We start from the raw sequence: 15,261 nt of genomic DNA, 5'->3' as shown, positions 1-15,261 counted from the left end.
TGAGTGTTGTTCCCACCTCTTCATCCTCTCAGGGAGTTTGCAATTCAGGTAAATAGAGTTGTACCTGTCTGAGGCTCAACTCCCTCCCATTCCCCCCACACACAAGTCAGTCCCCTTCCTGTGGGTGAATCATGGAAGGCTGAGCATAGGGCAGGGATGACAAAGTTTGCAGGCAGTAACTTGTACAACTCGAAGGGGGCTCCAGATGGTGGGCTCAGCCTGTACTGCTATACATAACAGCCCTTGCTGAGGACTTCCTCTTAAAATCCAGGTGCCAGACCACTCATCCAAGTCCTTGTATGTGAGATTGACCATCATAGGATTTAGGTTCTAGTGGGGAGACCAGGGTGGGAGGAACACTAAGTAGATGAGGAAAATGTTAGTACGCTGTATAGTGAGTGCTATGAAGGTAGGATGGTTAAAGGTGAGTGGTGGGGGCCTTCTAGAGAAGTGATGTCAAGCCAGCCAGCACTGATGACCCCAATACATATTTAAACTTATACTGAGGCTAAGTTTATTATGGAGGGATTTGTTAAAGGCTGCTTTATTATACAGGAAGGAGTGTAATGGTAATACAGAGATACAGGAGTATAATGATAATGCAGCATAACCTGGTGGAAAATTGTGCAAGGAGATGGAAGCCTGAGTTTGAATCCGGGCTCAGTGTCTCACTAGCTAAGGAATTCTGGGTGCATCATTTGACCTTTCCAAACTTCTATTTTCTCTTATTTAAAATGGGAAGAATGGCATCCAGTGATCTTATGAATCTTAAGCAAAGTCTATATACTAAGAGTCTCATAAACCATTTGAGCATGACGTAAATAAATGGTTAGTCAATTACATTAAACAGCAGTTATCGATGAGCTGCCATAAGGCAGGATGTGATTGAGTACCAGGCATTAAGAGCTGTGAGATCAAAGAAGGGGATTATCAGTTTGAACTGGGACAGCTTCAGGCCACTGCAGCGTGGGAGAGAATAAAGCAAGAAGCTCTGTGTGGCTTGAACATATCCAGTAGAGGAGTGGCATGCACTGAAGCTGGAGAGAGGTGCTCGGTCCCCCAGGGCCTTGAACACAGTGGATGTGGGTCTTATTTAGAGGACAGAGGGATGCCATTGGAAGGCTTAAAGCAAGGGAGAAGTATGGTCCGATGTTCATTTTCAGAAAGTTTCATAAGAAGGACATGTTAGAGGAGGAGGAGAGTACAGGCTGGAAAGCTGCTATTGTAATGTATGCCAGAGATGATGATGGTGTGGACTAAAAGGTACAGAGAAGGAAACAGACTACACCCTGGAGAGAAGTTCAATAGGCTGTGCTAATGTAGGGCTTGAGGGAAAGGGAGAAATCCCCAGTGCCTCTTAGGTTTCTTGCTGGAGTGAATGAGTAGATACTGGTGCCACTTACATAGAGGAGGTGCCAGGGATAGGCTTGGATGCCAGGAGCCCTGGGAATTCGAGGTGAAAGCACAGAGCCTGCCAACAGCGAGCCCTCATTTAGTGATGTGCGAACTGAGTGTGGCTGATAGAACCTGGTGTTTGGGGAGGGAGGATACCACGGGTGCCACCCAAGTCTGCAGCTGGACACTTGGCCTCACTGGTCACAGCCAAGCTGGTTGCTGGGGAGTGAAGCCTCTGGAGCTTTCCTGGGGATGCTTTGTCATCTCTGAGATGCTTTGAGTAGTGCTGCCGTGTGGGTTCTGTGTACATATAGCTGGTTTGGAGACCACAGGTGACAAATTATGCTCCTCAGGAAACCCAAACAAGATAACACTTAGTGGGATTTCTCAAAACAGAGCTCCCTGGCTGATCAGCAGGCCTCTCCTTTGAGCAGAGTGACCTCAGGTGCCCTGCCAGCCACCTGCATCACTCTCTCTCTTGGTGGCACCACCCAGAAATGAGGAGGAAGGGCTTGATCTTGCTCATCAGCCTAAAGCACTGCTGTGGTTTTGTGGGAAACTTCTAGGAGGAGTTAGAGTAGTTTCGCAGAAGCTAAGTCCTGCCTCTCAGGTGTCACGGAAGCCGGGCGGGGGGGGGCAGTGTGAACTGGGGAGGTAGCGTGTGTGTGGATGTGTTGGTTGTCAGGTCTTTTGCCTGGAAGCTGCAGAATGGCTAAGTTCCTTACCTCAGGCTCCTGTACTCTTGTCTGAGTCCTTCAAGAGCCTTTTGCTGTTTGACTTTCTGAAGACCATGTGGACCTGAATCATGGCTGAGTACTAAATTCCTTGCCAATGGTTTACTTCCTCTAAATGAAAGGAATTTCATTGGGCTCAGGAGAGGTGGCTTTATTGAAAAGCAGATTGATGCAAGTTGCCAGCCAAGTCATTGGGGTGAATGGATGAAGCCACACATTGGTTATATTTTTGAAGGACATTGGGTCAGATTCTGTACTTATAAACGTCTCCCCCTTAACGAGCCCTAAATAGCCACAGTTTGAAACTAAGCTTTTCCCTACCCCTACTTCCTATTAGGATTTTAGTCAGAGGATCATCAAATGTCAAAGGTAGGCAGTATCACTTGGGAAGTCCAAGTCACAGCCTTTTACTTTAGAGATGAAAAGATGGAGGGCCAGAAAACAGAAGCAACCCAAAGTCACACGGCAGGTGAAATGACCTCACTGGGACTGACTTCAAAAGAAGGCGAAATATGACAAGGTCTTAAAAGGAGGACAAAGCAAGTAATGGGGGACTTTACAAGCTGGTGAAATAATTGCCTTCTAGGATGCCTGGGTGGAGAGTCAGGGCAGACTGTCCAGGCATTGGACATGGACAGGACTGCATAGAAGCATATATATTGAAGGTTACCTCAGGTAGAGGGAATACCAGAAACCGCAGTGGTGGGAAAGTGTGTGGTCATCAAAGACAAGTAGTCCTGTTGGGTTGAACCTCGATACCATCATCTTATAAGAAATATAGGCCAGGCAGTGGCTCATGCCTGTAATTCTAGCACTTTGGGAGGCCAGGGTGGGCAGATTGCTTGAGCTCAGGAGTTCAAGACCAGCCTGGGCAACATGGCAAAACCCCATCTCTAAAAAAAATAGAAAAATTAGCCAGACGTGGTGGCCTATGCCTATGCCTATAATACCAGCTACTTGGGAAGCTGTGGTTGGGGGATCGCCTGAGCCCAGGAGGTTGAGGCTGCAGTGAGCTGTGATTGTGCCACTGTACTCCAGCCTGGGTGACAGAGTGAGATCCTGTATCAAAAAACAAAAACATGTAGAGATCATCTCACAATCTTGCAGCAAATATATAAGATGAGGAGGTATTCTCTATAATGTGGGTACGTGGCTTACCAAGAATTTGTTGGCAGCAGAACCAGGACTCAGGGCAGATCCTTTAGATTACAACCCCAGTGTCCTTTTCACAAAACCCCATACTTATCAAGGGTTTTAGCATTAGGAGTATGCATCGTAGAAGGGTTTACATGCTCAACTAAAAAGCTTAGAGTTGATTTGATAAGCAATGAGTAGTTATTTAACTTTTTTGAGTGGGAAAAATACGATTAGGACTGTGCTTTAGCAATTTAATCTGGCTGGAGTATTAAAATGAATTAGAGACCTAGGTATCTTAATCATGGTGACTACTTAGAAGAGCTTGGGCTTCAGGGATCAGAGTTCTAACAGACTGAACTGAGATGATCTGAAGGTCGAATAAGTTAACTACTTTGTCCAAAGTCAGACAGCTTATCAGTGGTGCGGCCGAGGTTCAAATTCAAGTCTGTCTTTAATGTCCATTTCTGGGGTTCCAGCTCCAGGAAAGTGGATATGTACATAGAACACAGTGGGAGAGCTGCTGCACGCTGCACTTTGTAGGCTGTTACAGAATAGTGCGTACGTGCCTAATGAGCACCTACCCCTCCTCTATTTTTTTTAAGAGTTGAGATCTTGCTCTGTTGCCCAGTGGTGTGATCATAGCTTATCATAGCCTTTGGACTCATGGGCTCTTGCGATCCTCCTGCCTCAGCCTCCTCTGAGTACCTGGGACTACAGGCACATGCCCAGCCCTACCCTAGGCTAGGGAGGGAAGTGCCTACTATGTGCAAAAGAAGTGCAATAAAGCTAAGTAAAAATCATCCATTTTTCCAGACATTTTATCTCTGAATTAGGGAAGCTGTTGAATAGTGCTTGTTGGTCTAAGAAGTGAATTTATCTGACTGTAGCCTACATATCAGCATCAGATCTAACATCCATGAAGTTAGGCAGAATTAGCACTACTGGTGATTTCCAAGACTTGTTCCCCAAAAGAGCCTCAAGTGTAAAGATTTTTTAAACTTGTGGTTATTTCTTTTTATAACTCTTGATAATTTCTTAGCCATGTATGTCCACTTTTATCAGAACACCAAAATTTGCCTTTTGCATCCTGCCAGTTTTACTGTTCCATTGCCTTGATTCCTTCTTTTTGAATTCTTGACACTTGTCACGTGACCTACCCCCCTTTTTGATTCCTGGCCACTTACCCCCTCAGAAGAGCCCACTTTTTCTCCACATCTTGTATGAGTTGCTCTCTTTCCTGAAAAGGGCATGACTTTCCAGTCACTCCCCAGTGATATGCAGGGGAATTCCCTTATTGATGCCGTAGGTGAACAGTGACAAGCATCACTGGTGTGTGCCTCATTTGTCTTTGCCGAGTGTAACCTGTCAACTGGGTCTCCTTGTAGTCCAGCATCCTGTGTGTGCTGTGTTGACGCAGGAGCCTGGCAGCACTTACCCATCTCCCCTCCTCCACTGATGGGATTCATTCCCTCCTGACATCTGTGTGTTGCTTCCCCGGGATCCTTATTAAGTACTTGGGATAGTATATACTTCTGCATTCTAACTGGTTCTTTGATGAGGATCAAGGCTTAGATACATTCTAAACTTATCCATTTATCTGGGGCTGAACACACAAATTTGGGACATAACTCTATACTTTTGGGTGTCGCTGCTATAATCTAGTTCTCCTTATTGTAGATACCCAGGAAGTTTTAAAGATGGTATCAAACTTGTCTGTTTCAGAGGTACAATGCCAAACTTGTGATGTTCTTAGTTGCCTGGGATGGTTGTGCTCTGTGCAGTTCTCTAAGGACTTGATAATGAAGATGTTAGGATTAGAGGTGACACCTGTCATTATCCTCTAGGTTTAGGGATATATAATAAAATTAAATGAGAAGAGGCGATACAAACATCCCCAGGCTGCTTTAGAGGCTACCTTTCAATGTTGAGATTTCACAGCAGCAAGGAGAGAGAAGCAGATGCTCTGACTACAATGATGTCTTAGAACTACAAGGGATCTCAGAGAGACACTGGTAATTCTATCCCCCAAATACTGGGTAGGATTCAACATACATTTTCAAGTAGTTCGTTGTGTATCAAATTTGAAATATACATTTTTTTCGGTTTTGTCTTCTCAACAGTGTCTACTAGCCACCCACATCCACTCAGGTCCATCCCCATTGCTAACCGTTTGTGTGAGCTGGGACACTTCTTGCTGACCTTGAAGAGCAGCTCATAGTGAAGGATTTTTTCATCTCAGCTACCTCATGACTCTGCCTTCGGCTCCCACCTCCAGCCTGCTTCTTTTCTGTCTAGGCCGTCTCTAACTGGACCATTCCCTTGTATCATCGCACCATGTTTCCAGCTGTTAGCCTTGATCAGAAGAGAGGCTGACATTCATTCCCCTGTGCTGATAAGCTACGGCCTACTGATGTTGACAGTTAGCAAGGCAGGGCAAGCCCCTGTGGTGCTTCTCTGTTCTTTTCTAACCCACTCTGCCCTAGGAAGCAATGGGAGCTGAGGTAAAGAGGGCCAGGCTGGTGACAGGGGACCCGAGTTCTAAACCTGTCTTCATATGGAAAAGAAGGGAGTTAGATTAGTTGAGAGCTAAGTTGCTTCCAGTTTAGTGATATATATTGAGTTTGTACTTTGTGCCAGGCGCAGTTACCGACACTGGGGAGTGAAAGCAGAGTGCCTGCCCTCTTGACAGTGGGTTTGTGAATGGGAGGTAGGTGGTGGAATACAGCACTTACAAACCGTTTCCCGAAACTGCGATCCAAACATTTGTCCTCACTCCCTGCTTTGAACATCCATCTAATCTAACCCCCTTCTTTTCCAGATGAAGACAGGTTTAGAACCTGGGTCTCTTGGCACCAGCGTGGCCCTCCTTCCACCAGCTTCTATGGCTTGCTAGGGACATCCATGTTCCTTGGAGACCCACTGAGCTGTTCTTTCCATTGCTTGTCTGTCTTCCTACTACCTGTTTTAAAGGGATAACTACAGAAGTGTTTCTATCTGATGTAGAGTATGTTCTTTCTGCCCTCTGTTCTGTCTGACTCAGATCCCACTTATTGAAATTGATAGTTTTATCAAAGTTCTGAGAAACTTGAGGCAAGATTATTTTGGTGGCTAACAGCATGCCCTTTGTGACCTACCTATATGAACAAAAATGTTCAAAACTATCTGCTGGCATGCTAGGCTCAAATGCAGGAGGAGAAGAAAAGATCCATGTTTTTGAAGAAATTGTAATGTATACAGTGACACAAGATGGGAATGTTAGGGAAACAAAGGGGAGATGATATAACTGAAAGTGTGTGCTTGTGAATTTTTTTTTTTTTTTTGAGATGGAGTTTTGCTCTATTGCCCACGCTGGAGTGCAGTGGCACGATCTCGGCTCACTGCAACCTCTGCCTCCTCGGTTCAAGCGATCCTTCTGCCTCAGCTTCCCGAGTAGCTGGGACTACAGGCGTGTGCCACCATACCCAGCTAATTTTTTTGTATTGTTTTTTAGTAGAGACAGGGTTTCACCATGTTAGCCAGGATGGCCTCGAACTCCTGACCTCATGACTCACCACCTCGGCCTCCCAAAGTGCTGGGATTACAGGCATGAACCACCACGCCTGGTCTGTGTGTGCTTGTGAATTCTTAAAGGATGTGTGTAAGGGAGTGATCTAGGGGCACTGCACCCAGTGGGAACTCAGGAGAGTGGCCAGTTTTCTGCACCACTCTCACTCTAGGCCATAAATGAAAGTATGTACCCTGTTAGAATTGCTTTCTTCCTCCTGCTTTCAGGATGTTTGCAGGTGTCGGGGAGGGCAGACTATTTTTACACTCTTCCTCTGCGTTTATCTATTAAAGTAGGAGAGATGCTCCTGGTGAGGCTCAGGCCCTTGTCAGACAGAGTCCCTGGACGGCAGCAGAGCCTTTCCATGGCCAATGACTTATCAGAGCTTTTTTCCTTCCAGAGATGAGAAGAATCAGTCCATCATAGTCAGTGGGGAGTCTGGAGCCGGGAAGACGGTATCAGCCAAGTATGCCATGCGCTATTTCGCCACCGTTGGTGGGTCGGCCAGTGAAACCAACATCGAAGAGAAGGTGCTGGCATCCAGTCCCATCATGGAGGTAAAGCCTTCTAGGTGTCCTGGCCTTCCTGGCTGGAGCTCCTCCCACCGGCAGCAAGACTGCGGGCGTCAAGCCTGGGTGGCAGCCTTCATGCCTCTCCCTGAGAGCCCTCTGTCCACTGTGGAGGAAAAGTTACCAAGCTGCCTCTAAAACCATGAATCATTGTTGACCTGGTTGTGTCTTTAGGTTCCCAGTACTGGGTAGAGTGTCCTCATATTCTCCATGTCCCTTGACTCTGCTGAATGTTGTAGTGACAGTGACTGTCCCTCCCCACCTCCTCCACCTCTGTTGCTGTCCCCTTCCCCGCTGACATCACGTGTCAGAAATCAGTGTTCCACCGAAACTCTTAGAAGCTTTGAGGGCCTGCTGGGTCAGAAAGGCAATTTTCATGGGGGATGAGGAAGCCTAGATAGAATATTTTTCAACCCACAGTATTTGGGCACCTTATCTTTTTAGCGGGGAGGTAAAGCCAAAAGGTATCTGATAACCTAGAATCTGTTGAAGCTCCTCAGAAAACAGTTCCCTATGATGGCGTGAATTGGCCAGGGCAGGCCCCGTCTGTGTCTTCACTCCTCAGCCTTCATGATAGAGACTGGGCTAGGGTGGGCTCAGAGCAGTTGACACAACCACAGGCCAGAGAAGTTTGCTAAAAACTAGATCTTGCTATAACTAAGCATGCTTTAGGATCAGAATGCTGTCTCTTTTTCCCCCTTTTCTGTATGAAACCTTGATTTTGATGGATTAGAATGAAATGGCCTCGTAGTCTCTGGGACAGCTTTCATTCCCCACCTTTGAAGCTAAAGCTCTTTGTTGTTGTCTTGGTTACAGTTGGTAGGAGCAGGCCTTTCTGCCAGCCCTGGGCAGTCCCTTTGTTTTATGTCTGTCTAGTCCATCTCTAATTGGACAGTTTCCTTCTATCATCACACCTACAATAGTAAGAAGACATTAGTTGAGCTGCAAGCTGCCAAGATAGCATCAGGTTTCCATGCGGAGCCCTGAGCCCCATTGACTAAGGCACAAGTCACCGTGGGGTTTGGTCTTTCAGATGATTTTGGAGCTTAGGGAAACAAGAACCTGCCTGGACTTTCCCCAGTCCCCTCTTTCTCTCTTCCTTTACCAAGTGCAGGAGTAAATTGAGTCTTGATTCACAGGGGTTCATTGATTATCCAGGCAAAATCTCCTGCCTTCAGAGTTGCGTTACTTGGAGGACTTTAATTCTCTGCTAAGTAACAGGATACAACCTGTTCACTATGAATTTTTGAAAAGCAAGTTTCAGTATTTGTTCTTACAAGATTTGGGAAATGGTGAATACAGTTGAAGGCATTTGTACTAAACAGACAAAAAGAAAAACTTTTATTCCATTACAGTGCTTCTCAAATTTGAGGGTGCCTGAGAATTGCATGTAAGGCTTGTTAAAGCACAGATTGCTCTACTCCACTCCAGAGTTTCTCATTCAGAAGGGGTCTGGGAGGGGCCCCCGAAATTTGGATTTCTCGCAAGTTCGTAGGTGGTGCTGGTGTTGCCCGTCTGGGTACCACACTTGGAGAACCACTGACCTATTAAAAAGATAGGATGGGCTCACTGGAAAATATGAAAGAATGAAAGGAAATAATCCCCTTTAATACTACAGCCTGCTGATAATCATCCAACATTTTGGTATATTTTCTTCCAGCTTTTTTACTAACTATTACAGCATAAGCCTTGTCCCCATATCATTCAACTTTTTATGAACTATCTTATTGGCTGCAAACATAGATTAATAAATGGCTTTACCATAATTTGACTCCTTCTTTTCTGACATTTCATTGGTAGCATATTTACTCCAGCATTTAGTCTGAGCCCCGAACTGAGGCATGGCCATGGCCCAGGTCGGAAGCTGTTTGTGGATTGTGGCCTTGGCCTCCTTAGACCATGTACTATGCCTATGTTGAACACCTAAGACAGCCGCTCCACAATTAACCTCATGTTCTACCTCAAATGAGAGTGAAAGCAGGATCTCTCCTTTGACTGAGTTTCAAGATTCTGTCCATCTTTTAGGCAGTAAGATATCGGAGACATAGTGTACTACTTCTTTTAGAAATAGAGTAGTTATTCTGGGCAAAATGAAAGACAAGAAACCTCTTTGAGCTCCAGAGACTGAACAAAGTAGTTATTATTAGTCATGTTGGAAATTTAGTGAAGGCAGATCACCACATTAGTAAACATGTGTGAGACATGGGGAAATTTTTTACAATTTTATCATAAAATACACATAGCATAAAGTTTACCATTTTAACCATTTTAAGTGTGCAATTTAGTGGCATTTGGTACATTCACGATGTTTGTACATCCATCACCGCCATCTATTTCCAGAATTTTTTCATCATCCCAAACAGAAATTATTTACCCATTAAACAGTAACTCTCCATTCTCCCTTCCTCCAGCCAGTGGTAATCTCTCTGAATTTGCCTATTCTAGGTACCCCCACACAAGTGGAATCATATACTAGTCCTTTTGTGTCTGGCTTATTTCACTGAGCATAATGTTGTCAAAGTTCAATCATGTTTTGTCATATATTAATATTTTGCTCCTTTTCATGACTGAACAGTATTTCATTGCATGGTCATACCACACTTTGTTTATTCTTCTACCTTTTGGGTATTGTGCATAGTGCTGCTGTGAATGTGGGTGTGAAAGTATCTGTTTGAATTCTTGCTTTGGAAATGCTTTTTAAATCACAGTGGTCTGACCTTATCTAACATTTGGAATATCCATTATAGCCTGAGTAGGCTGCTAGGCTGTGGGAACGCAGGGTGCTTTGACATGGCAGAGATGAAAAGCAACATGCACACACAGACATATGCTCAATGTGCTTCAGTTGCTAAGGTCTGAAGGAGGAGTGTGTACATGAACCAGCTTAATCTTACATGGTCATGTAAATAAATGCTACAGTGGTTTGAGCTCAAAACATTAATTTTCTGCCTTGTGCAAATTAGTACTTTGGAAATTATGTAAGTCCTGAGGGTTTCTTCTGTCAAATGGAGCATTTTGTCATCCCAGAGACTGTCCCTTGAGCTGTCATTAAGTGTTATGTTTGAGAGAAGTCTTGGCTATGAACATGGAAAGGAAGAATTACAGCCAGGAAGAACCCTGAGTAGAATTAGAAAGAGGCTTTTGTTGCCAAGCAGAGAAAGAGGCTTTTGCACTTCCCAAGTCTGAAAACACGACTTTTTGTAAGTCGACTCTATCTGGGACCTTGTATCAGAAAGCCCAGTCAGTTTTGTGGCTGCTCAGAGTGTTATAACCAGCACAGAGCATGTCTTAATCAGGGGACAGACAGCTGATTACTGATTGATTGCTCTGCCCCATTCTAGGGAAGGATGGCACCTCCCAACAAAGCAATCGGTTATGGTCACGGCGTTGTCTCATTGCGTCTGCTGCCCAGCAGCTGCAGACACCTCCTGGGGAGACCTAGAGTTGAAGGTCTGAGGAGGCGGAAATCCCAGTGGTCTATGCTAAGTGGCAGTTGTTGGAATTAAAGGCGACTTGAGGATGGATTGAGATTGGCTGGGGTGCATTGGGATGATTTATTGTCACCACCAGCACTCTCTGACCCTGTTCTGTTTAAGAGCTTGTCAGCATCCCAGGAGTGATTTGTTCACAAGTCTGCACTGATTAAAAGAACATTGATAATCAAGAGACTGTTAGAGGAGGAACAGAACCCAAGTTTAGGCCAGAGATATCACATCGTTTCTTGGGGTGACTGGACTTTGCAGGCAGACAACTCTGAGAGCCACAGAGAATGCCCCTATTCTGGGAGAAAGAAAGGAGACGAGATCATGCCATTGCACTCCAACCTGGGCAACAAGAGGGAAACTCCATCTCAAAAAAAAAAAAAAGAAAGAAAGAAAGAAAGAAAGAAAGGAGGCTAGAGTGAAGCTAGCAAAAATGATGACGAAGACCAGATATGTTATTTTCAGGATTTGCTTTTTTTTTTTTTTTTAAGACAGGATCTTGCTTTGTCACCCAGGCAGAAGTGCAATGGCATGAACACTATCACTGCAGTCTCTTCCTCCTGGGCTCCAGTGATTCTCCTACCTCAGCCTTCAGAGTAGCTGGGACTACTAGACGTGCACCACCATGACCAGCTACCTTTTGTATTTCTTAGTAAGACAGGGTCTTGCCACATTGCCCAGGCTGGTCTCAAACTCCTGGGCTCAAGTGATCCACCCACCTAGGCCTTTCTAAGTGCTGGCTTACCAGTGCCTGGCTAAGTGTTCACGCTTTTTAGGGCAAAGAAGAAAGCCAGACACTGTTAACCCATTTTTACAAGAATCTGCTCCCAGTACACCTTACCAATCTTATCTCCTGTTTTCTTCCATGTATCAACATACTTGAGCCACTTCAAACTTGTTTATTTTGTAACATAACCCTGTCCCTTTGTCCACACTATATTTATAGAATCTCTTCTTCTTTCCCACTGTCAGAATTCTGCTCACTTTAAGATCCACTTCAATTTTCCACTTCTTAGAGCTTTTCCCATACTGGGGCATGGTTGTTTTTGCTCCTTATCCGTGTTTTCATATTACTTGATACATACCTCTTTGTTGTACAATTACATTGAAATTATTTCAGTCCATTTTTATTTCACCGTGTATTTCTGTATGCATCTAAAAGATTGTTATACCATATGTACTTGGTAGCATATTCCATCAACCAGTTTGCAACTTTTCACTCTACATTTTTTTATTAATCCATGAGCTGTGTTCTAGTTTATTACTTTTAACAGCTTTATAGCATCTGATTGTGTGAATATACCACATTTTATTTATGTTTTCCCTGCTGGTGAACATCTGGGTTGTATTTCTTTTTTATTATTAAATATAGTCTGAATGGAACATTCTTGCCTACTTGAATTATGTGAGAATTTCTCTAAGTAACACCTAGAAGTAGAATTGCTGATTTGTTAGGTGCATGCCTGTTCAGTTTTACTAGATATACCCGATTTTCCTTCAGAATGGTTGTTCCAGTACTTTTAGATTTATCATATCACTTGCAAAGTAGCCTAGTAAAGTAAGGAGGGCCAATCTTTTGGCAATGATCTTTAGACCTTGGGCAAAGTTTTCCTAAGCTATCACAAGGAATGATCTCAGATATGGTAAAAGGTCTTATTGCTATCTTAGAAAGTAAGAAATTTGAAATTAAAAGTTTGAAATTGAAACTTATCTGTTGAAACGAGCTTCTCCTTTAGAATTTTCCACCAACTAGCCTTTGCTGATTACATCTGTATGACATTGTTTAACATGTGCCTTTGTCCACTTTATTTCCTGTAAAGGAATAGTAAAATTTAGAGGCTGCTTTAGTTTCTGTTTTGTTTTGTTTTGTTTTGTTTTTAACAGGAATCCTTAAGATGTGGTAGTTGGGCCTCCATTAGGAGGCACAGAAAATCTGGCTTTTTGTGATGTGAGCCAGCAATTGATTATGCCTAGATATATTAATTAATCAGCAGTTACAAAATGCTGATATTGTCATTCTGTTACACCTCCTGAATGTATTAGCTGGAATAAATCTGTGCAGAGAAACGTCCCCTTACCAACTACTTAATTGCCCTGAGATACAGTTTACACTGGAAAGTAGGTGTTTAAGGCTTTATTTACTAGGGTTCATAGTAATTAGTTGGTTTTATAGCATCTTCTGAGAGGCTTCTCCCTGCTTTTACATAAAAAGATATAAGTGAGGATGTAATCCCAGCACTTTGGGAGCCCGAGATGGGTGGGTCACGAGGTCAGGAGATCGAGACCATCCTAGCTAACACGGTGAAACCCCATCTCTACTAAAAAAATACAAAAAAAATTAGCCAGGCCTGGTGGTGGGCGCCTGTAGTCCCAGCTACTTGGGAGGCTGAGGCAGGAGAATGGCGTGAACCTGGGAGGCAGAGCTTGCCGTGAGCCGAGATCACACCATTGCACTCTAGCCTGGGAGACTGAGCGAGACTCCATCTCAAAAAAAAAAAAAAAAAAAAGGATATAAGTGAGGATTAATATCTATCTTTATCCTTTGACTTGATTTGGCCATTTGAGCCATGAGAAGTTGCCCACATGTGTGGTGGCTTTCTGTCTGGTAGTGAGTGGTTTGGAGGAGACAGAGTATGGAGGAGTGCTGTGACGCCATGTAGGTAGAATGAACGCAGACTTTAGATTCAGGTGTATCTGAATTTCTATCTTGGGGTTGCCACTTCCTAGCATGTGACCTCAAGCATGTGACTTGACCTTTCTAAGCCTAAGTTTCCCCATAAGTGTGGTGAAAGTTAGTAATGCCTGTCTTGTAGGGTTCTTGGCAGCATTAAATGAGATTATAAGGGACCCAGCCCAGGACCTGTCTTATGTTGAAGGTCTGGGAAATGCTTTTTACCAACATTTTAGGAAATATAGCCTCCTTTTCCATTTTTCAAGTAGAAATTGGCTCACTGAAGTCTGGCAGTCTGCCATTGTCCTGTGGGGCCTTAAAGGCTGAGACTCTTCGTGGAAGGAAAGTGGGTACACTGAGGCCTCTGCTAAGATGACAAGGTTGGTGGGTGCCAGGAGCGTGAGTCCCCATAGCCTTTGGTTGGAGGAAGCTGATGACATAAACTCTTCCAATTAGGTGACTGAGAGTTACATCAGGCTGGCCGGGCTCTAGCCTTGCCCTGACCTTGGCCATGTTCCAAGCACCAAGATGCCCTTCAGAGCAATCCAACATACCAAGGTTGTACTTTCTCCCCCTACACTTCCTTCCAGAGGTATATACTGTGTCTGTAACATATAGATTGCTTTATACACTTTAAACCCTAAAGTAAAAGTGTATATTGTGACTCCAACTGGTTTTTGCAAGACTTTGCAGTGGCAAGTTACGTATGAGCACAAGGAGTCCAATACTTACATTTCACAAGAGAAAAACTGAAACCCAGGTTCATTTACTCTTTCACTTAAATATTTTTGAGTGCTTACCATGTACTGGGTGCTACAGAGTCTGTGCTGAAGCAGATGTGTAATCTTTGCCCTCATGAACACAGAGGGTTAACTGCATATGGGCTAAGGGGAAGAAGAGGGAAATGTAGGGCCTGGAAGAGCATATGGCAGGAGGTGCTCCCCTAGCCTCGGAATCAGGGAAGGCTTGCTTGCCTGAAGAAGCGACATCGATGCTGAGACCTGAAGGAAGATGAGTCGACTAGGTGCCGAGACCCGTGGGAAAAGAGGGAACTGCATATGGGAAGCTTGGGTGAGGGCAGAGAGAGCATAGGGCTTAGGAGAAAGAAAAAGGGAGTTAGGATTGTTAGAAGCTGGGACCAAGGGCAAGATTAGAGGCAGGGAAGGGTCGGTTCCTGCCAAGCACATAAGCCATGCTAAGGATTTGAAAGTTGTATCTCAGAGGGCAGTGTAAGCCACTGAAGCATTTTATACAGGGAGTATAATAGGTTTACATTCTAGAGGAATCACCCTGGCAATTGAGTGGAGAATTGACAGCAGGTGGAAGATGGGAGTGGGACCAGGGAGACCATTGAGAGCCCATTGAAGTTGTTCAGGAAAGAGGTGACAATGTTGCAGGCTAGGGCTATGGCAGTAGGATAGAAATAGGGACAGTTTGACCCGTTTGGAACTTGGCATCCTCTATACTCGGAGGGTGGTGAATGGAGGCCAGTCCTGGGCTCAGCAGCTTCCCTGGTGCAGAGCTGGACCTAGATTTCTGTGAGTGGGTGGTTGTATAACTCAGCGCCTCCCTCTACTCATCTCAGTAACAGGAACAGTTGTTCAGTAACGACTCAATGGCATGTTTTCAGGAGCATTAGTTTTAGGTCAACTTTGTGACCTTTTGCTTCTCACTATTCTGCCAGCCTTGTCAATAATAGATGGCCGCCGGGCATCGTGGTTTTGGGATG

The 15,261-nt window shown here is 44.5% G+C and overlaps 1 protein-coding gene across 3 annotated transcripts in view; it reads left to right on the top strand.

Annotated features, from left to right (window-relative positions):
- Positions 1 to 15,261, top strand: part of MYO5B (myosin VB) — a 368,321-nt gene that overhangs the window by 185,637 nt on the left and 167,423 nt on the right. For all 3 annotated transcript variants that reach the window (XM_019013976.4, XM_055368552.2, XM_063699216.1), the window contains exon 5: positions 7,211 to 7,367. In XM_019013976.4, coding sequence (XP_018869521.3) covers positions 7,211 to 7,367 — 157 coding nt within the window. The remainder of the gene's footprint in view (positions 1 to 7,210; positions 7,368 to 15,261) is intronic.

Source organism: Gorilla gorilla, chromosome 17 (assembly GCF_029281585.2).
Source record: "Gorilla gorilla gorilla isolate KB3781 chromosome 17, NHGRI_mGorGor1-v2.1_pri, whole genome shotgun sequence".
NCBI classification, from domain to species: Eukaryota; Metazoa; Chordata; class Mammalia; order Primates; family Hominidae; genus Gorilla; species Gorilla gorilla.
The sequence above is the reverse complement of the archived record's forward strand: the minus strand, read 5'-3'. Positions and strand labels throughout refer to the sequence as shown.